General features: G+C 43.0%; 1 protein-coding gene across 1 annotated transcript in view; it reads right to left on the minus strand.

Moving 5' to 3' along the window:
* The window catches only part of LOC139583931 (serine/threonine-protein kinase 10-like), a 45,531-nt gene extending 23,871 nt beyond the window's left edge, over positions 1-21,660 (minus strand). The window contains exons 1-4 of the mRNA XM_071415425.1: positions 21,246-21,660; positions 10,220-10,384; positions 1,341-1,389; positions 509-658 (exon numbers count right to left, since the gene is read on the minus strand). Coding sequence (XP_071271526.1) covers positions 509-658; positions 1,341-1,389; positions 10,220-10,384; positions 21,246-21,404 — 523 coding nt within the window. The 5' untranslated portion in view covers positions 21,405-21,660. The remainder of the gene's footprint in view (positions 1-508; positions 659-1,340; positions 1,390-10,219; positions 10,385-21,245) is intronic.
* Between the last annotated feature and the right edge of the window lie 660 nt (positions 21,661-22,320).

Genomic DNA, 22,320 nt, shown 5'->3' on the forward strand with positions numbered 1-22,320 from the left:
AACAAAATATCTGATATCAACCGTTTTGACCCAAATCCTCAGCACAAAGAACTTCAGGAATGCTGAAAATCAACAGAATACTAGCAACAAATCATATTTAGCAGATTTCTTTTTTTCTTTCTTTTTTTTTAAAAATCAGAACGCCGTTTTCCCACACTTCTCACATTTTATTCTTCAGAGATGTCTCAGGGAAGGATTTCTTCTAAGTGGGTTGGTTGTGCGTTCGCAACATTCATGTAAACATTCCCACCCCGCTCTTGCTGACCAACAAGATAACGCCATAGACAATGTGACCCTTATACACTGTCCAATGAGAAATCTTTGTTGCTTATTGGAGAATTATTCAAAATCATTTTTGATTGAGGTGGATAACAGCCCTGCTGTGGAATCTAGAAAATCCAATGAGAAGAAAATTGGTTCTAGTATTCTGGAAACATGAGGTCTCAGTGTTCTAGAAGAAGAGTACATTATATGCGTAAAACATTGTGGAAGGAGAAGATAGTCTCACCTAGCTTGATGTCTCCCTCCAGGGTGAGGAGGATGTTCCCGGCCTTCAAGTCTCTGTGGATGATCTTGATGCTGTGGAGGTAGACCAGGGCCTCCAGCGTCTGTCTGCAGATCACCTGGATCTGAGGTTCCATCAGGCCCCGGTCCAGCTCTACAGACCAGAGAGAGGGGAGGACACAGGTTAGGGGAAACTGACATCACTAACGCAGTGACATCAATGGCTAAGTTTTTACCTCAACAGGAAAATGGTACAACTCAACAACTTTAACTGAGAACCAAAGTCCCTAATAAAAAGGCAAGGTGGGTCCGTTGGGACACCTGAGTATTTCCCATGAGGCAGATGGAGCTGCTGCCAGTACACGCTGTAAATCGTCTTAAATGGCTACTTACCCGAGAGCGTAAATTGGCTCTGATAAAACATTTACATGCTAAAACAGGACTTTTTCTTATTCTCTCCGTGTTTAGTTAGTTGTATTTGGGGCCAGCAACTGCTGTATGAGGGAGCTGGATTATCAAAGGATAAACAGCGCAGGGGTATTTCCCACAGTGTGTGGGTCTTGTCGGTCTGCCCCTAGTACCTTGCTACAATGGCAGACCCATTACAACGAGACATCGCTTGGCCCCGTTCACTAATCCTATCATAATAAAGCAATATCCTTAAGAGCAACAGTGCCGTGGCAGTTGCAGCTACGGCCGCAGGTACGGAATGTGAAACGTCAAAAACGGGAGAGGCGGGGAGCTTAGGAAAACAATGTTCCAAGGGACAGAGCACATATTATAGAGTACACACCTATAAAGGACTACCCGGCCTACAGTAGTGCATGTCTCCTCACCTAACATGGTAGCGTCTACGGCTCCTCCGGGGCAGAACTCGATCATGATCTGTGAGGAGGAAGAGGGAAAAACAGCCAGCATTGTGATTTACAGTTTAACCTCAGGAAGTTCCAATGGAACACAAAAACTGATCCGGAAATGCAAACTACATACAAAACATCCTAACAGGGTGGAGGGATTCCATGGAATGTGAAAATACAATTTTCTACAGAACTATCAACATCACAATGTCAAAAGGTAGACGTTAGATCCTCATCGTGTTTAAAATAAAATCACAGTTAAAGTTAAAAGACTCCCAAAGAACAGGACGAGGGGTAAAGACAAAAAAAGAGGGGGGCTGAGAGGAGACAAGAGGGAAGGTCCACAGAAGAAGTGACAGGTGGTAGCCTAACTGTTTTCAACATCACTGAGATGCAGCAGAGAATAGGTCTCGTATCACCCTGGCAGAAGATTTGAACTCAAGAGAAGAGGGGGAGACAGACAGACAAGAGTTCTGGGAAGTGAGGCCTCTTAGAACCCAGTCGATCTGCCTAATAAAAAGACGGCACTTAGACATGTCAGCAGACGGGCGGACACTGCCCAGTCAACAGGAGAGAAACCAACATCTCCCTTTCTAGTTGTACACTCCAGTCTCTGACACCTGTGGCGAAAGCCTTCTCAAACACGCTGCACTGCCTCGTGTCAATGAAGGCGGAACACACCGTGGCCGTGCAGGACAGGACAGTGTGTTTAGCGATGGATGCGATGGTCACTAACTCCACAGCCTTCCATGACACATAAACCAAATACCAGCACTGCTGAGGTGAAACAGCAAGAGGGAAAAGGCCCACTGAAAACAAGTCTGAAAAATGTCCTGTCGGAGAGATTTTATCCAGCTGCCAAAAACTTAATCCTTGTTTCCTCCTCACACACACACACAGATACACAAGAGCACAAGTCCCTCCACACTGTACTTTCAAAGGCTACTTATGAATGAGTCATGCAAGTCAACGGGGGACTATCACAAAGCCAGAGTATAAATAAGTGTTTTAATAATATTCCACGACCCTAGAGGGTCACTGTGGTACATTAACCTACGGCCAGGAGTTCAGAGAGCCACTAAAACGTTGAAAGTGGTGTGTGTGTGCGCGTGCGTGCAATGTGTTTGGTCTTGGGCACTCAGAACGCTTGCGACAGCTCAATAGCATGCATACCTGCCCTGTGATCTCACGATTACATAATTCCCTGCTGATTGGGCAAACAGATGTACGTCTTGTTTTAACATAACATATGTACGTCTTGTTTTAACATAACAAAGTGCCCTCTCCTACCCATTCACTCATCCCTATGCTATGACACCACTGTCAAAGCATTGGCAAACCCTGCTGGACAGGGTGGAGGAGTTTCGTACTGAACAAAATGGAGGACAAAACGGTGGCTTGTTACCGTACATCTAGACACACACACACACACACACACACACACAGCTGGGGATGGTGTACCAACCTTCATTCCGAGGGTGGTGCCCATGTCGTCACAGTAAAACAAGGGCCTCTTATGATATTAAAAATAGGTTTTGTGAGGTCATGTGTTAGCATAGGTTAACCTCAATAACCTGGCCCTCCAGTTTTCTAAATCCCTGCCAATCCACCCGTCAACAAATAATTCAGATGTGGATGACAAGCTATGTACTGTACATAGGATTAAGGCGGCGGCGAACACCTAAAGGCTTAGTCAGATTTACGTGTGACACCAGGTCGGTTTTTAGGGGAATTTAATGATGACTATCTATTGCTGCTAGGCCGGTAACTTTCCCCCCCCCTCCCCTTTGAGGGATTGTTTCCTCATGACGTGAGCAATGTCGCACTGGTGAAAGATCTGATCCAACTGGTCAGATCTACAGCCTGTATGGGCTGCACATGTACGCACATACAAAACGTACACACGCTCACGCAAATATTGTACATACCGCATTCTTCCACCACCTACTCACAGCTCCGTCAGAGCCTGTTGTAGGCAGCCACAAAATACAGTACAGCCCAATAGAGCTAGGAGGGTTGACATTCGCTGTACACAATCACCAAGTCTTTGAGAGGGCTGTGTTATGGGATCAGTGAAAAGGACATTGAGCAATATTCCCAGATGTTCTATAGGATACGTGATAATCCATCTCCTTTTGGAGAGAAATATGTTAATTGATGACTGTTAAAAGATGTAGTTTCACTGGCTAAGCCCTTTTTGAATTCCTGCCACTGACTGCTCAGTCGGGCAAGTTAAGTTGAGCCGATACTGGCGTGTGGACCTGCAAACACTATTAGATATACAAGTAAACTGGCTGAGGCAGCACCTAGGAGACATTGACTTCAGTTTATTCAACTGTGCACCGACACCGATTTACAACCTCATTTAACAAATCTCCCGGGTATTAAATAGTGTGTCACTTGTATTTAAAAAGACCACTGTGCTTTCTCCTTCATGTTCAAAAATCATCAGTGTTATGCGTTGTGACACCTTGGAAAAGGAGTAACGTTTCAGTGACAGAACACTTCCTCAGAAGTGATTCAGAACAGTAAGATAGACAACACACTGCTCTATTGCAAGGTTGTACAGTAGGTCCACCGGGACGGTGGGAAAGAGGGAGTGAGATAAGATGAACAAGATCACGACAGATTTACTGTACGCCGAGTGAAGCTGTGCAGGATAGACTCAACGAGGAACTGACACTGACATCGTTCACCTCCTGTTTAATGGCCTCTCTTTCTGCCTCTGCTTGGTAACAGCAGAACACTGCAGCATTCCTTTACGCGGAGAGCCCTCTCCTCGTCAAGACGGAGCCTCGAGGAGGGACTGACGAGGTATAAATTATACACGCACACGGATGACACTCAGACTGTGCAGCAGGTTTTTTATGTTGGCCCTGGCAGGTGAACACGATGCCCATCTGTTAACACCTGTTAATAGAGCTTTATTGGTTTACCATGGGATGATTTCCAGATGAAAGCATTACCATGGCTGGCTGGCTGCAGTCGTGCGTGTTAACGTCAGCAGTCAGTGGCAGCCCTATGTTAAAAGGCCCCCTATTTCTCACACTGTAGAGCGGGTTGTTCCAAAACTAGAACAAACAGCCTTCTCTCTCTACAGAGCAGAGTGGGTGTGCAGCGGAATGTGCCACCCCTGCTCTCCGGCTGAAAAAGGGGGGTTTGAGGCACACAGCCCAACCGCTGGTTCAGTCTGCAGCCTGTCATCAGCAGAGACATCCCTCCCAGGCAGACTGGCATGCTCCAGGGATCACACATCTTTAGTCCTCCCCTCGGCACTGGCCCTTAGCCAGGGAGAGGCTCTCCGTTTGTGGTGCCAGTGTTTGTGTGGAGGTTTTATGATCGAATGCCTCATCCACACCCAGAAATGTATGAGTTGTTATGACACTGTAGAGAAAGTGGCGAGGGATGGTCTAAACTAGAACATGCTTCTTTTCTGATGATATCCAAGTACGACAGTTCTATTTATGAGTCATCTACACCTCCAAATATTTTTTGAAATATATTTTTTTAGAGGGTAGATCAGCTTTAATATTGCATATAGAAGCCACAATCTATCAAATGTAATTATCTGCATAATATCCAATCGCCCATTTTTGGGAAGATAATATATTTTTACACAGGTTCCTTCCTTATTATGTTCGCCTAACCCCATCATCCCTCCCCTAATTGGAGTAAACTAATGGACAACAATACTTAGGCTTCTACATACACATTTTACAGACAGTATATTAGTTCATTTTTTTGTAAATTTTAGTCCAGCTCCCCTCAACACCATCCTGTTTTGATTTCTATATATTTTTCAACTGTGATGTTTCACAAAAGTTTTGAACCTTTCTATTCTCAGTTTCTACAGATAGTAAATAAATAAAAACATTTTTGCGAAGACCATTATTGATTGACTGACTTTTCAAAAATCACTCAGCAGGTGCTATTTGCAGAGCTAGCTCCAGGTAAATGTTGCAATTCTTAAGTCATTCCTGAACCTGCGACCAAAAACAAACTACATACGCGCAGTACCAAAACAAGTGAGATATATATATATAAGAAAAACCCTTAAATGAGCAGGTGTTCTAAAACTTTTGACACAGAGTGTGTTCATTCAAGGGTTTCTTTTTTACTATTTTCTACATTGTAGAATAATCGTGACGACATCAAAACTATGAAATAACACATATGGAATCATGTAGTAACCAAAAAAAGTGTTTAAAAAAAATCAAAATATATTTTATATTTGAGATTCTTCAAAAAGCCACCCTTTGCCTTGATGACAGCTTTGCACACTATTGGCATTGTCTCAACTAGCTTCATGAGGTAGTCACCTGGAATGCATTTCAATTAACAGGTGTACCTTTTTAAAAAGTTAATTTGTGGAATTCCTTTCCTTCTTACTGCATTTGAGACCATCAGTTGTGTTGTGACAAGGTAGGGGTGGTATATAGAAGATGGCTTTTTACCAAATAGGGCTAAGTCCATATTATGGCAAGGTCAGCTCAAATAAGCAAAGAGAAATGACAATCCATCATTACTTTTAGACATGAAGGTCAGTCAATGCGGAAAATTTCAAGAACTTTGAACCTTTCTTCAAATGCAGTTGCAAAAACCATCAAGCGCTATGATGAAACTGCCTCACATGAGGACCGCCACAGGAAAGGAAGACCCAGAGTTACCTCTGCTGCAGAGGATAAGTTCATTTGAGTTACCAGCCTCAGCAAGTTCATAAACCACGTGCCATAGAAAATGGCACATAAAATCCTCCCAACTATTTTGCAACCTGTACGGCACAGCTGTCAATTTTTTGGTCCTTAAATTAAACTGGTATAGTTATTTCTCACAATTTTCTATAACCAGTTTTGGTGTAATGCAGGGCCAACAGACAAGTTGCTCACCTTCTCCCCCTTCCACTTGCCTTTCCATTTTTTGCAGAAAACGTAAATCTACAATCTTAACAGTACCAAAAGTAGAAATAAAACAGTGAGAAGTGGTATATGAGTGCTTGAACACTGGGCTGCACCTGACCACTCACTCTTATTAAGGAAGTTGTTGTTGTAGTAAATAACCTGGGCCTCTTGAATAACATCAGATTCAAGTCTGGTTATACTGCCTATGTACACTCAATTATAGGCTTTTACTCTAGAATAGTTCTTGAGAATGCGATCAGAGAAAAAAAACTGAAACCCCACCAAGGGGACACACAGGAAATGTGTAATTTGAAAGCTGTACGTGTATTTGCACACTGACCTTTATAAAAAAATCTAGATGAGCCGACAGTCCCTGTGCAGAGGCCTTGTAGAAAATAAAAATGTATTCCAGCTATGCCGCTGTGTTTTTAACAGATGGGAGGTGGAGCAATAGACCCGCTGCCATATCCGCGCGTGGTGCCCCCCTTGGTCTGCAAGAACAGCCCTTCACGTAATCTTTACTTCCCCCTCTATGACAATTTCAACTAAGCAACTTTATAATCACATGGCTTTTGGCGGTTGATGAGTTTATACAGCACCCATTTCCAGGTGATGGTTTCAACGGTCATAGATCGATCACATTCAGTGATGCAGTGGTAGTCAAAAAGAGAAATAAATAAATAACATGAATTATAAAATGTCAGAATCTAACTATCAATCGGAGTTCAGAATAACAGTGTTGCTACAGTCTAAACGGTGATTATTTGTTTTAATAACTTGTTGGCTTGGATGTTTGACTATTTCCCTTTTTCCCCCCCATGCATTTTGTAATTCCTAGGATAGTTTATGTCCGGGACCAGCACGATTCAAAGCTAATCAAATAAAAATGTTGGTCGCATACACATATTTAGCAGATGTTATTGTGGATCTAGCGAAATGCTTGTGTTCCTAGCCCCAACAGTGCAGAGATATCTAACAATACACACAAATCTAACAGTACAAGAATGGAATTAAGATATATATAATATTAGGATGAGCAATGTCGGAGTCCGGAGTCTGTATGATACACACGTGATGGGATGTATAAACATTATGGACAGTATGTGGATAGAATATTTAGTATATCTGTAGAATATGTAGTATATATATTTATTAAATTGAGTAAGCTGTTATAGTACCATTAAAATGGCTTCAGTCACAAAAGGTTCCTACGAATATTTGCCTCTAAAAGTTTGTGAGGGTCTTAGGGGACAAGGCACATTTCTTCAGCCTCCTGAGGTTTTTCTGCATACGGTTTGTGTGGGTGGACGATTTCAGACTGTCAATGATGTGTACACCGAGGAACTCAAAGCTTTTCACCTTCTCCACTGAGGCCCTGTCGATGTGGATGGCAACATGCTCCCTCTGCTGTCTCCTGAAGTCTACGATCAGCTCCTTAATTTTGTTGACATTTTGTCAAAATTGAGAGGTTATATTCCTGGCACCACTCTGCCTATTCCTGGCACCACATCCTCCCTGTAGGCTCTCTTCATATTTGGTGATCAGGCCTACCACTGTTGTGTCCTCTGCAAACTTGATGATTGAGTTGGAGGCATGTGGCCACACAGTCATGGGTGAACAGGAAGTACAGGAGGGAGCTGAGCACGCAACCTTGTGGGGCCCCCTGTGTTGAGTATCAGCGTAGTGGAGGTGTTGTTTCCTACCTTCACCACCTGGGGGCGGCCCGTCAGTTAGTCCAGGACCCAGTTGCACAAGGCGGGATTCAGACCCAGTGCCCGAGCTTAATGAGCTTGGAAGGTACTATGCTGTTGAAGGCTGAGCTGTATTCAATGAACAGCATTCTTACATAGGTATTCCTATTGACCAGATGGGATAGGGCAGAGTGCAGTGCGATTGCATCGTCTGTGGATCTATTGGGCCGGTATGCTAATTGCAGTGCGTCTAGGGTGTCAGGTAAGGTAAGGTGATATGTTCCTTAACTAGCCTCTTTAAAGCACTTCATGATGACAGAAGTGAGTGCTACGGGCAATAGTCAGTTCAGTTACCTTTGCTTTCTTAGTTACAGGAACAATGGTGGACATCTTGAAACAAGTGGGGACAGCAGACTGGGATAGGGAGAGATTGAATTGAACTCCAGCCAGCTGGTCTGCACACGCTCTGAGGATGGGAGGACGCGGCTACGGATGCTGTCTGGGCCTACAGCCTTGGGAGGGTTAACGCGCTTAAAAGGTCTTACGTCGGCCACGAGAGCGGCCCGCATCAGTGGCACTGTGTTATCCTCAAAGCAGGAGAATATGATGTTTAGGTTGTCCGGGAGCAAGACGTCGCTGTCCGCAACATGGCTGGTTTTGTCTTTTGTAATCTGTGATTGTCTGGCATCCCTGCCACATACGTCTTGTGTCTGAGCCACTGAATTGCGACGCCACTGTTTCTGTACTATAGTTTTGCCTGTTTGACTGCATTACAAAGGACATAACTGGACTGTTTCTATTTCAACCATATTCCCTGTCACCTTGCTGTGGTTAAATGCAGTGGTTCGCGCTTTCAGTTTCGTGTTCAAATGCTGGCATCTAGCCACATTTTTTGGTTTGGGTAGGTTTTAAATTATAACAGTGGGAACAATATCCCCTTTACACTTCCTTATGAACTCAGTCCCCACGTCAATGTTATTCTCAGAGGCAACCCGGAACATATCCTGGTCCGCGTGATCAAAAGAATCTTGAAGCATGGATTCCGATTGGTCAGACCAGCGTTGAATCGATCTTAGCACAGGTACTTCCTGTTTGAGTTTCCACCTATCGGAAGGAAGGAGCAGAATGGAGATGTGATCTGATTTGTAGCCATCCCAGAAGGGAGAGTAACAATGGTCGAGAGTTTTTGAAGCGCGAGTACTACAGGCAATGTGTTGATAGCGTTTCCTCAGATTTGCCTTATTAAAATAAATGCGGCCTCAGGATATGCTGTGAAAGTTTGCACAAATTCCAGTGTCGTTCCTTGAGGGCCGTCATGGTATTGGCTTGAGGGGGAATATACACGGCTGTGACGATAACCAAAGACAATTCTCTCGTGAGGTCATGCAGTCGACATTTGATTGTAAGGTATTCTAGGTTAGGTGAACAAAAGGACTTGAGTTCCTGTATGTTACCACAATCACACCATGAGTAGTTAATCATGAAATATACACTTCAGTCTTTCTTCTTCCCAGAGAGTTCTTTATTCCCATCTGCACAATGTACTGAGAACCCAGCTGGCTGTATGGACGGGGACAGTATATCTGGAGAGAGCTATGATTCTGTGAAACAGAGTATGTTGATGTCTCTCTGGAAGGAGATCCTCACTCTGAGCTTGTCTACTTTATTGTCCAGGGACTGAACATTAGCGAGTTATATACTCTGTAGTGGTGTATGGTGTGCACGCCTCCTGAGTCAGTATAAACGTCCACTCCGCCGAAGGCGTCTTTGAGCAGCCCTTAGGGATAAGTTCAATTGACTTGGGGGTATGATCAAAATAGCCAATTCGGAATGCTGGTGAGTTACCACCACTGATATCCGAAAGTTATTTCCGTCTGTATGGAATAGCGCATAAAACGTTGAGCTAAAATTGTAAGAAACACACACAAAAAAATAATACTGCAAAGTTGCTTAGGAGCTAGAAGCAGAGCTGCCATGTCTATCGGCTTCATAATAAGGTCACTTGTGTTTGTCTTGGCAGACATGGGCTGATTACAAAGTACATGCAAAACATGCCGTCTATTCAATAATAAGAAAGCAGCGGAAAGCTAAAATAAAGTATACCCTACAATAGGGAGGAACTGAAAGATCTAGCTTGAACCTCATAGTAACCTATAGGGTTCACCATCAGGTCAGACCAGAATCTATTCTGTAATGGAGGGGATTAAACCATTGAGTTGGGTAACAGAACAAATTCCACACGGCCCACTGTTGGCCCCTAAGTTCTTACCCAGAGCTTGGCATCATGGTAGAAGGCGTCCAACAGCTTGACGATGTAGCGGTGGTCACACTTGGCCAGGATATCTATCTCCACCATGTATTCCTCCAGCTCCTCCTCAGTCTTCGTTTCAATGACTTTGGCTGCAGCCAGTGCTCCAGTCTCCTTATTTTTGGCCTAGAAGACAAATTAGTCAACATTTACATAACACAAAAAATGGGGAGAAGATTGTCATGTGATGGAGGATAGAGCCATTTAGAAGCCTAGATTCAGTCAATGGGCCTTCTCAAATTGCCATAACATATATGAATTTTGAGATTCATTCTTACAGGAGTTATAATCTATTGAGACACTGGTAAAATGGCAAAAGGCGAGCACACAGGTAGTACACAAATTATTTCTGCACAAGGGGGCCGTTTCAACAGGCTATACAAGGACAGTGAATTTGATATTGGTTAATACTAATAAACATCATAGGTGGGGCCCGGCAGTGTGGCGAACTAGTGGGGGTGTTAGGAAGGAAATTAAACTTGTGATAACCACCTTGTTTAGAAAACACAGAAGTGAATTACGAATGTATGTGACTACAATTGAAAAAGGTATTGAATACGTCATGAGCCTGTCATAAATTGCCAAATGAATCCCATTTTCTGAAATGTTTTCATTACACTTCACATAGATAAAATACTGGAAACAGATGACAGTATAGATTAGACTTCAAAACCATATCTTGGCTCTGCCCACTCAGTGAATTTCTCAGAGCGGCGCAAGACTTTCATGAGAAGAGAACCCAACCAAAGCCCTAGGAGAGTCAAAAACTGACAAAACACAAGAGTCTAATTAAAATGTTACTTAACCGCACTTTAAAAAACACAACAGGAAAGGAAACGCCACACCATATAAGAGCTGCGGAGGAGGAGGAACCACTGTAGCCAGCCAGCCCATCCACATTGAAAATGGCACTACACATTGGTTAAACACAAAACAGATTGTACATGTCCCCAACAGAATGATACACAAACATCAAAACAGGAGGGTGAGTCAGTGGTGAGCACATAACTAGAAGGAAAGTATGTTTTTGTGTCATAGTTATAGTTCTGAGAATGAGGGGTAAAGGTAGGGCTGGGCAATATGACCAAAATATTTATATTTTTGGACAGTATGGCAGTATTTCATGTTTTTGAATAATAAAAAAAGTTTGACATTTGCTTTGAGTAGTGATTGACCCTAGGGAGGCAACAAATAAATTGTAAGCGATTAAAAATATATATATAATTTAAAAAAGAAAAAAAGAAAAAAAAAAAAGGGAGCTTTCTCCATTCTAATTGATTGATACACCTTTCAATCCAACAGTATACAACAACTGTGCATTTTCTGTTCAACTCTACACCACATTGGCCCCCCCCACCCCCAAAAAATGTTTTACATTTTATTTAGCAAATATTGCAATTGCAATTTGACTTGTGATTTAGATCAAAGCACTTGGGTGAACTCTTGTAATCATAGAAATAGAATGATTATTCTAATTCTATAGTTAGAATATAATGGGCACCTTGAATAAAGTGTTGTTTGACATGACAATTAATGTAAAAGCAAGGGAGGCGTTATTGTGACAGGGTAGGAACAAAAGTGTTGGTCAATGTTTCCTCACAAACCCTATAACCTTTGGCTAGATTAAATGTTCTCTTCACTAATTCATGTAGCTAACATATTCATGTTTTGCCTATTCATCTTTTATTTGGAAGATACTGTTGCACAAACATACTGATTTAAGCCTACACCATCACTGGTATCAGGAAATTATTAGCTAGCTACCATCTCTGACTCACAGCTAACTAGCGATTAGCGGCTAACAGAATAAATGTAGACATACATATTATTGAGTGCCCGTCAACAAGCATCTGCATTGCCAAGGGCTAAAACAGAAGTCAGTTCTACTTGTCGCAGATCGCGCCGCAAGTCCTGCCTCTCCCATCTCCTCATTGGTTTATAGAAGCAGGAACCCAGGAACTCATTGGTTATACCAACGTGGGTGACTGAAAGACGAATGAGGTTGGTGGCGGTAATGCACCTAATTTAAGAAAGTTGCCAATCGCATTATAAAGTCAAGAGAAGAAAAAGCCTGGAAGGAGGAGAGATGAATAGAAACGATTCGGTTTACCGTTTTGTGTGTAGATTATTTGTCGGAGTAGAGGACCTTGTGCATTTCAGGTAAAATACAACTCAATGTTTATATCCCAGGACAAATTAGCTAGCAACAGTAAATAGGACAAATTAGCTAGCAAGTGCAAGCTAGCTAGCTAAATTGCCATAAATGTTTAATGCTTTTCGACCAATCCCCAAATTAATATAGTTGGTTCAGAGTTTGTTTTGATATTTTAACCTGCGTGTCGTGATCGCGTTTGGGTGGACAAAATGCATTTATGCACGACGTCACACGATAGCGCACGTGCGCAGCCGGTTTGGGTTCCGTATAACACGATTTACTTTTGCCACAACTTGCTAAGACAAACTAACCGTTTGCAGACAGTAAGATACAAACTAATAGTGTGATTATAGAACACTTGTTAGAAGTGTTCTATACTTCGACAGTGAAGAGGCGACTCCGGGATGCTGGCCTTTAGGCAGAGTTGCAAAGAAAAAGCCACATCTCAAAAATAAAAGATGGGCAAAAGAACAGACACTGGATAGAGGAACTCTGCCTAGAAGGCCAGCATCCTGGAGTCGCCTCTTCACTGTTGATGTTGAGACTGGCATTTTCATTGTCAAAAGCTATATTTCTAGGGGGTTTAGGATTAAGGTAGAACTAGTGTTAGGATTAAAATTAGGTTTAGGGTTAGAGTTAATAAGGTCATGGGGTTAAGGGAAAATAGAATTTTGAAGGGTTATAAAATTGTGCCACCCCCCACCAGGTTAGTTTGGGTTTGTGCATGTGGCTTTAGCTCCTCCCAATGACCTGAGGATGTGAGGCTGCAGACTGAACAGCCTGGTGGGGTCCAGTACCTGAGGGGGCTGTGGGAAAACATATGGGTAAACACTGCAGTCAGGCATCGAGATACTAGCCTACCATAGTTACAGTCCTGAGTTTTCCTGAACACATGATCTCACCTGGAATAAGTCCAGGGCCTTTTTTAAACATTATGTTTTTCCTGGTGAGGAGAGAGAGAGACATGCTAGTGTATCTGACAATGCGTCGCTGAGCATCTGCATTTCAACACCACCGTCAGGAACCTGCTCTGCTCCCACCATCTGAGGCAACAGGGCGCCACGTTATGTTACCAGTCCCACTTTACAAGCCTCCACAACCAAGATCTCCAACTCCCCCCCTCCACACTCATTGTGCCTCACAAGGGAGCGCTGACTTCCTGGAAGGCATCAAGGCCCTGGAGACTCTCCACTGGAGGAGGGAATATGCAGAGGGAGGAGAGGTGCTGGTTGAGGATAGAGCTGTGTAAATCACACTAACCTAATTATACTAACAGAAAAAAAGATGCGGGAACCGGCTACAAAACAGGCTCACGCCACCGTGTCTCCCTCCCATGATCGTAGCGAAGAAGTACAAAGCTGAGCTCCCCAACTCAATCATCCTACTGGGGAACAAAACAACTGTTCGGTGGTTTGTTTTGCCCAACGTCTCCATGGATGTCAGGAACAACTGATTTGACACTGGCCCCTCTCCTCTGCTAGCCCGCCTGCCTGTATGTCTGTGACACACCATGAGAAACGTCTATCAATCTCTCCCTGCAACAAAAAAACAACACCAATGCTCCACGGAGGGGCAGAGGTTGAAGAAGTAAAACGAGGGATCAGCTATTGTTTCCTGCCTTTTGGGTACATGGCTGTGAGCGCACACACTGCTGCCCCCCCCCCCCCCCCCAAAGTAAATCATCATGCTAAAACACTTAAGGAGATAATCTGTTCAAATAGAACATGGAGGTCATAAATAAAGCCAGAGAAAGCCTGAGATCCAGTTGGAGAAGTGACTGTGCGGATTACTACACCTGGCTGTGAGAGGAGAAGAGCAGACACACTGGGTGGTGTGTCTCTGCACTCTGCTGCTGGCACAGCCTCCTGGGGCCAATTACCTCCAGGCTGAATCAATAGTGTCAGATATCAGCGTACAGTAAGCATGGGGCGGTGTGCTGAGGCGTGGGCCTGCCTGCTGGTACACTGTAGTATGCACTCTGCCAGCGCACACACAGTGCCACGCGCACACACACTGACAGGACACAGATCCCATCCCCAACCTGTCTCAAGATAATGTATGTGCTTAACATTAGCCCTGCCGTTAAGAGATCTAGAATTCTTGTTAACATCAGGCTGCCGAGTAAATCTTGACCTCCGTCTGCAGATGACAGACTTACTCATTATGACAAAAATAAGGAAAAGAAAAAAAGACATCTCCGGCATCTTTGGACTGGGGGCACTAGGGCTGTGTGTCAGATTATTGAATGACTTGCATATCAGGTCTAGCTAATGTAGGTGTTATCTGTCAGTCGCTTGAGAATAAAGCCTCTATCAAAATAAGTGGCTATCATCCCATTCTATTTATCAGAGTAGGACTAGGCTTCTGCATGAAGTCTGCCAGAGTTCTCTATAAGCACAAAGGCATGTGTCCTATTGAAAAGAAAGAACACACATACTAATGATAACTAGTTATTTATTAGTGTTAAAAGCTACTGTTATGTTGCTGCTGCACATAGAGGATGCGTCCCAAATGCATCTATACCCTCTATAGTGCCCTACTTTTGACCAGGTCCCATAGGGCTCTGTTCAAAAGTAGTGCAATCAGAATCCCCTTTATTCGCAAGCTACATTTACACTACTATTCAAAAGTTGGGTTACTTAGAAAGGCCCTTGTTTTTGAAAGAAAAGCACTTGTGTCCATTTAAAAAAATCTAATTGATCAGAAATACAGTGTAGACATTGTTAATGTTGTAAATGACTATTGTAGCTGTAAACGGTGTATTTTTTTATGGAATATCTACATAGGCCCATTATCAGCAACCATCACTCCTGTGTTCCAATGGCACGTTGTGTTAGCTAATCCAAGTTGATCATTTTAAAAGGCTAATTGATCATTAGAGGACAAGTACATTAGAGTGTCTAGTTTGAGAAACAGACACCTCACAAGTCCTCAACTGGCAGCTTCATTAAATAGTACGCACAAAACACCAGTCTCAATGTCAACCGTGAAGAGACGACTCCAGGATGCTGGCCTTCTAGGCAGAGTTCCTCTATCCAGTGTCTGTTCTTTTGCCCATCTTAATCTTTTATTTATATTGGCCAGTCTGAGATATGGCTTTTTCTTTGCAACTCTGCCAAGAAGGCCAGCATCCCGGAGTTGCCTTTTCACTGTTAACGTTGAGACTGGTGTTTTGCAGGTACTATTTAATGAAGCTGCCAGTTGAGGACTTGTGAGGCGTCAGTTTCTCAAACTAGACACTAATGTACTTGACCTCTTGCTCAGTTGTGCACCGGGGCCTCCCACTCCTCTTTCTATTCTGGTTAGGGCCAGTTTGCGCTGTTCTGTGAAGGGAGTAGTACACAGTGGTGTACGAGATCTTCAGTTTCTTGGCAATTTCTCACATGGAATAGCCTTCATTTCTCAGAACAAGAATAGACTGACGAGTTTCAGAAGAAAGTTCTTTGTTTGTGACCATTTTGAGCCTGTAGTTGAACCTACAAATGCTGATGCTCCAGATACTCAACTAGTCTAAAGAAGGCCAGTTTTATTGCTTATTTAGTCAGTTCAACAGTTTTCAGCTGTGCTAACAATTGCAAAAGGGTTTTCTAATGATCAATTAGCCTTTTAAAATGATAGATAGTAGATATTCCCCCAAAAAAGAATCTGCCGTTTCCAGCTATAACAATCATTTACAACATTAACAATGTCTACACTGTATTTCTGATCAATTTGATGTTATTTTAAAAAACTGACAGAAAGAAAGGTGATTCTTTCAAAAACAAGGACATTTCTAAGTGACCCCAAACTTTTGAACGGTAGTGTACATACACGGAATTTGATTTGGTAAATGATGCCAAGGTAAACAGAATATAGAAGATGAACATAATATTACAGACAGTATATAGGGAATAGGGGGGCATTTGTGACAAATTTACATTTACATTTAAGTCATTTAGCAGACGCTCTTATCCAGAGCGACTTACAAATTGGAAAGTTCATACATATTCATCCTGGTCCCCCCGTGGGGAATGAACCCACAACCCTGGCGTTGCAAGCGCCATGCTCTACCAACTGAGCCACACGGGACCACAAATGTGACAAATGTGACAGATGTCACGTCCAGATGCAATCTGTGGCATACGCTGCGCTTCCTCTCAATCTTCTTCTTGAACTAATGCCAAATGTGTCTCGTCTCCACAGGATGCTTAGCTCTAGTCCCCAGAGGTCAGGAGGACAGGTCAGGGGAGATCATAGGTGGTCATACAGCTCAAAATCAGTCCCCGGGCAGACAGACATGGCAGGCAGGAAGACGGCGCCAGGGGATTGGTTAGTGTACACTAAGCCCTCTGCAAATAAGCTTTGGCTTTAGAGGGGATGATCATTAGCGTCTTCCAGGAATCTTCCAGGAGCTTTCACTGCTGGCTGTGTATGTAGACACCGATGTGCTGTTCTTTAGGCTACCTGCCTTTCCACTGGGAACATTTTATTTCTCGTCTTACATTTTGGGGCGGCAGGTAGCCTAGTGTTTAGAGCGTTGGGCCAGTAACCGAAAGGTTGCTGGATAGAATCCCCGAGCTGACAAGGTAAAAAATCTGTCATTCTGAACTGTTCCCCGGTAGGCCATCATTGTAAATAAGACTTTGTTCTTAACTGACTTGCTTAGTTAAATAAATGTTTAAAAATAGGCTGAGGATTACACACAGGGTTAAACTCTTACTGTATCTTTATTTACAGAGAGTTGTTCAACATGGCTGGGGGACGCAGCAGGGAAGTTCAAACTTTGAACCCAGAGAGGTACGGTGCTGCCGTCTTTCAGGATGTGGTAGTTTCGCTGCGAGGTATTATTTACATTTACATCATTATATTATGATATGGTATTATGAAAGGTTTCGGGCTCAAAACCCCAGTGAAGAACTCGCCACAGCACATCTCTTAAGATGGGCTCTGAACATGGAGCGGTTGAGTAAATTTGGCTGATGTTTGACTGGATAAAACATAGTACAGTACCAGTCACTCGTGTAGAAAATGTCACCCATCTTGATAAAAACGTGAAACATGGTGCTTTGATAGACTGCACAAAAAGGCATACGTTCGATTACTTTTCAAAACACTGCTGTTACGTCATGTATTGTGCTTTAACAGTAGGCTCCGAATCGGATTTAAGCTAGCTTCAATGTATTCCAAAACCAGTTTTGACTTGTTAACTCGTGATTCTCAGGCTCACAAAACATCTCTCCCTCGCCCACACTCCAACTCAAGACAGTCACCACTGAGACAACCTGCCACATACCGACAGGGGGCTGGGGAGTCATGGGGGACAAGCCTCTACAGGAGAATCCTTATCAGGCCAGTCACAGCTGGCCCCCACAGATTACCAGCCCTGGAGCACAAACATGTGCCGTCACCATGCAGGCCTCCTGTATTACAGGAAAACCCTTGTTCTGTGTCCCAAATGGCACCCTATACCCTACATAGTGCACTACTTTCTGGTCAAAAGTAGTGCATTATATAGGTAAAAAGGTACCATTTGGGACGGCGCTGTCAGGTAATGCTACGCTAACTAATGCAACTCACAGTACAAGGCAACAGCAGCCAGGGAGCCTGCTCAGCAGCACGTGTCCCATTAATAAGTAAAAGGGACCGTTCGGCACTTGTGCTTCGGCCATACCAGCAAACACAACATGCTCTGACACAGGGATCAGCAGGAAGTGAGACATTCTCCCATCTCAGCAATAGCCGTCATGTGGGGGAGATTTACGCAACTCTGCTCTGGTCATGACTACCTGTAGCCCTGGGAAATCATTGGTCTCAGAAGTGAACAAGTTGATCCACACTTTCATTTTAAGAATGATAGTCGAGGCCTCCCGCCTCCTGGTTAGTTCATCAGACTAGATACAGATACCTGTATACTGTTCAAAGAGCAGCTTTAAGTTAACTACTGCTGCGTGACACTGACTACTAGGTCCTCCTTACCATCTGGTGACAGTGACAGGCCAATGGGGCACATTAACCTGAGAGTGATACCTAACCGTGATACCCCCATGACAACCTGAGAGAATGTCAACAAAGCCCTGTTGTTCACCCGGATGTGTACAGCCAACCCAGATCACGAGGCCAGCGGCTGGCCAGACTGACACCTACACTCTCCCAGACATTACTGGAATCAAAAAAGAAGCATGTGACCAGCAATGATCAAGCAAACAGATGACTCAACAAGTTGATTTGTTTCACAGCTGTTCTAAAAGGAGTTATTACAGCCAACATTTGAACTAGATCTTGCCGGCTCTGGAGCAGTGAACAGAAGTGTCCTCCATACTGGTATAATTGACTTGTAGTTATGGGAGTCATCTGGTGGCTTCCTGAACTCCCTTGATATGTCCCAAATGGTAACCTATTCCCTATATCGTGCACTACTTTTGATGGGCTCTGGTCCAAAGTAGTGCACTATAAAAGGGAATAGGTTACCATTTGGGACGGAGTCTGGACAGGCTGTGGAGCGGAGCCCCGAGACCCCATCCCACAGACTGATTAGTCAGTAGCCCGAGGGCCACATAGGATGTTTCCATCCCCCCTCCGGCCCATAGCTTTCCTCCTGACCCCAACTGCTCCAGGTGTGGAGCACTGACTCCTCTGCAAGCACTCCAGGACAGCCAGACTTCTGGGGACTGGAAAACACATTTATCCAAGGGGAATATTGTAGAGACAGTGTTGTCACATGTTTCCGTCTTTATTGAAAAGTGTTGTTTCCATTGTAAGTGTTGACATTCCAAAGATATCTTCTAGTATACTAAATTCTATTCCGAGTCCTAAAGGGTATGAGACATGAAGAGATCTTAAAGTATCCTCTGGACAGAAAACTGCTAGGTCAATAGCCACAGTTAAAAAAGGTGGTGTATTTTGGTGGTAGGGGTAACTGAAGGCATCATTTATTTCTATTAGGGTGGCTCCGTGTTATTTTTCCTTTCAGTGTCGTCAGTGAAATCCCACATGGTGTTCTCACATGCCTGTTCACAAGGTATGAGTGGGGCCACTGTACTCTGGTCAGGCCTCACTTCTTCCACTGGCCCCCTAAGTCAAAGGCACCCACTGTACTACACTGGGCATGAGCAGATACTTTTTCTGCCATGTTGCAATGTGAGGACTAAAAGATACAGATTAAATATAAACCCATAACCCAAACCACAGCTGGGTTTGGATGAAGCAAACAGTGGAGGGTAATAGCGGGGTCTCCTGGGGAGGTCCAAATGGAGCCCAGTTAGTACAACAGCTCTACAGGATTTGAGCCGTCTGTATTGGGCATGAAATCAGAGTGTGCTGCCCTTCAAAAGAAAGCAATCTCTCTCAAAGTTCACAATAAATTGGTGAACACAATCGGTACAAAAGTTCATTCGAAGATGATCAATGCAGTTAGTTCTAGACTAGGGTCAAAATGCTTATGCGGATACAGTGATGGGGCTCCAGAGGTTAATGAGCAGTGCAAATCCAGCAACTCCCTACTGCCCTTCCCTCAGCACTTGTAGGTTAACGTTTGTCATGAGTCTTGTTCTGGAGGCAGAACTGAGCGATTTCCCCTTAGATAGGACAGCTGCAAAGTCACAATTGGCTATATACATGCATAAACACTACCAGTCAAAAGTTGACACACCTACTCACTCAAGGGTTTTCCTTTATTTTTACTACATTGCATTTTCTACATTGTATAATAATAGAAGACATCAAAACTATGAAATCATGTACAGCAGTAACAAAACAAAAAAGTGTTAAACAAATCAAAATAGCAAATACGGCTATCTTCTGTATACCACCCCTACATTGTCACAAATTAACTTTGAACAAGGCACACCTGTTAATTGAAATGCATTCCAGGTGACTACCTCATGAAGCTGGTTGAGAGAATGCCAAGAATGTGCAAAGCTGTCATGAAGGTGAAGGGTGGTTACTTTGAAGAATTGCAAATGAAATATATTTTGATTTGTTTACCACATGATTCCATGTGTAATTTCGTAGTTTAATTTCATGATGTCTTCACTATTATAATATGTAGAAAATAGTAACAATAAAGAATAACCCTAGAATGAGTAGTTGTCCAAACTTTTGACTTGTACATACATAGAACAAATATAAAACATGTAAAGTGTTGGTTTCGTGAGCTGAGATAAAAACAAATCACATAAATGTTCCATACACACAAATATTATTTCTCAAAATTGTACACAAATTTGTTTACATCCCTATTCTCCTATTGCCAAGATAATCTATCCACTTGACAGGTGTGGCATATGAAGAAACTGATGATAAACAGCATGATCATTACAAAGGTGAAACTTGTGCTGGAAACAAAAGGCCACTAAAAGTTTCTCAAGACACATCAAATATTGAGTTTCACTCCTGTTAGAATAAAAAAGTATTCGGGAAAAAAAATACATGGATTAAATCACACCTTTCAAGTAAGAAAATAAGCCATCAAAAACACGTTCTAAAAGATTGAATCACGCATGCTGACGGCATGACAATGCCACTGTGCACAAAGCAAGGTTCACAAAGAAACAGTTTGAGATCGGCGTGTTAGAACTGGACTGATGATTTAGAACACTGACAGCGAGCCAGGCCCAATCGCCCAACATCTGTGCCGGACCTCTCACGCTCTTGTGGCTGAATGGAAGCAAGTCCCCGCAGCAATGTTCCAACATCTAACTACTGGAAAGCTTTCCCAGAAGGGTAGCGGCTGTTATAGCAACAATGGGGAAACCAACTCCATACTAATGCCATGATTTTGGAATGAGATGTTTGACGAGCAGGTGTCCACATTCACCACATGACTAAAAGTATGTTGAAACCCATATTGCTTACCTTGTAAACTTTTCCAAAAGCTCCATCACCCAACTCTCCAATAATTTCCCATTGGTCATTAGGATTGATGTCTCGATGAACGTGTTCATATTGTTTTGCCTTCTTTTTTATGTCAAAATTAGACAGGCGAAGTATTTTGCTGAATTTAGCGAAAGCCATGGTTCGCCGCGAAAAATGCAATATAAGCGGTTCATAAAACCACGTTTCTCAACACACAGCAACTATTCTGAGTTTCACTCCTGGATTTATAATCACACACCTTTCAAGTAAGAAAATAAAGCCGTCAAAAACACGTTCTAAAAGATTTAATCACGCGTTGTCATTAAAAAAATATTAAAACGTAATATTTCCATTCACATGACTTGTCCACTGCACACAATGACCACCTGCTGCAACACTGTAACCAGTTATGGAGAATAACTTGTTGCTTCTGAGTAAAAAGACAGAAGCCCCACCTTATTGCCATGTTCAAATACTAATCGGAACTAGGAAACTCGGAAAAGTCCGACCTGCTAATAGATTGTAGTTATACAAGTGCCGCGTTTAAGCAGTTAAAAAGTAGAAAATTTACGAATTTCCTAGTTCATACTAATATTTGAACGTAGCACAGGCCTATAGCTCCCCAGCGCTCCCCCAGTGTCATGGAAGTGTCGTTTTCTGGGCGCAGATCCGTCTTCTTTACGCAAGATATGTAGTTAAAATAACTTCACTTCCCAGTTAGATGTGCATGTCGTTTTTAAAATATCTTTCCAGTGTTTCCAGGTTTTTATGAAATATGACCTATAATTAATTACAATAAAAGTGAAATAGTTTTCATTGCCCAAAATAGTAAGTAGACTATGTTAAAAAGCAGCTCTTATGTTTTGGAATGGTGTGGGCATACCACAACAACAGTATGGTGTCCTGTATGCAGGACATTAAAAATATTCACGTGAAAAGACCGCTGATCGGCCAGCTCATGCTCATTAGGAGGATGATATCGTTCTCTATGACGAAATAGAAAGCATTTATGAAACAGTCTGTTTGAGATAGATGGGGTTTTTGAAGTGTTTTATCTCCAAATTATGCTTTGGCC

Source organism: Salvelinus alpinus, chromosome 1, assembly GCF_045679555.1.
Source record: "Salvelinus alpinus chromosome 1, SLU_Salpinus.1, whole genome shotgun sequence".
Classification (NCBI taxonomy): domain Eukaryota; kingdom Metazoa; phylum Chordata; class Actinopteri; order Salmoniformes; family Salmonidae; genus Salvelinus; species Salvelinus alpinus.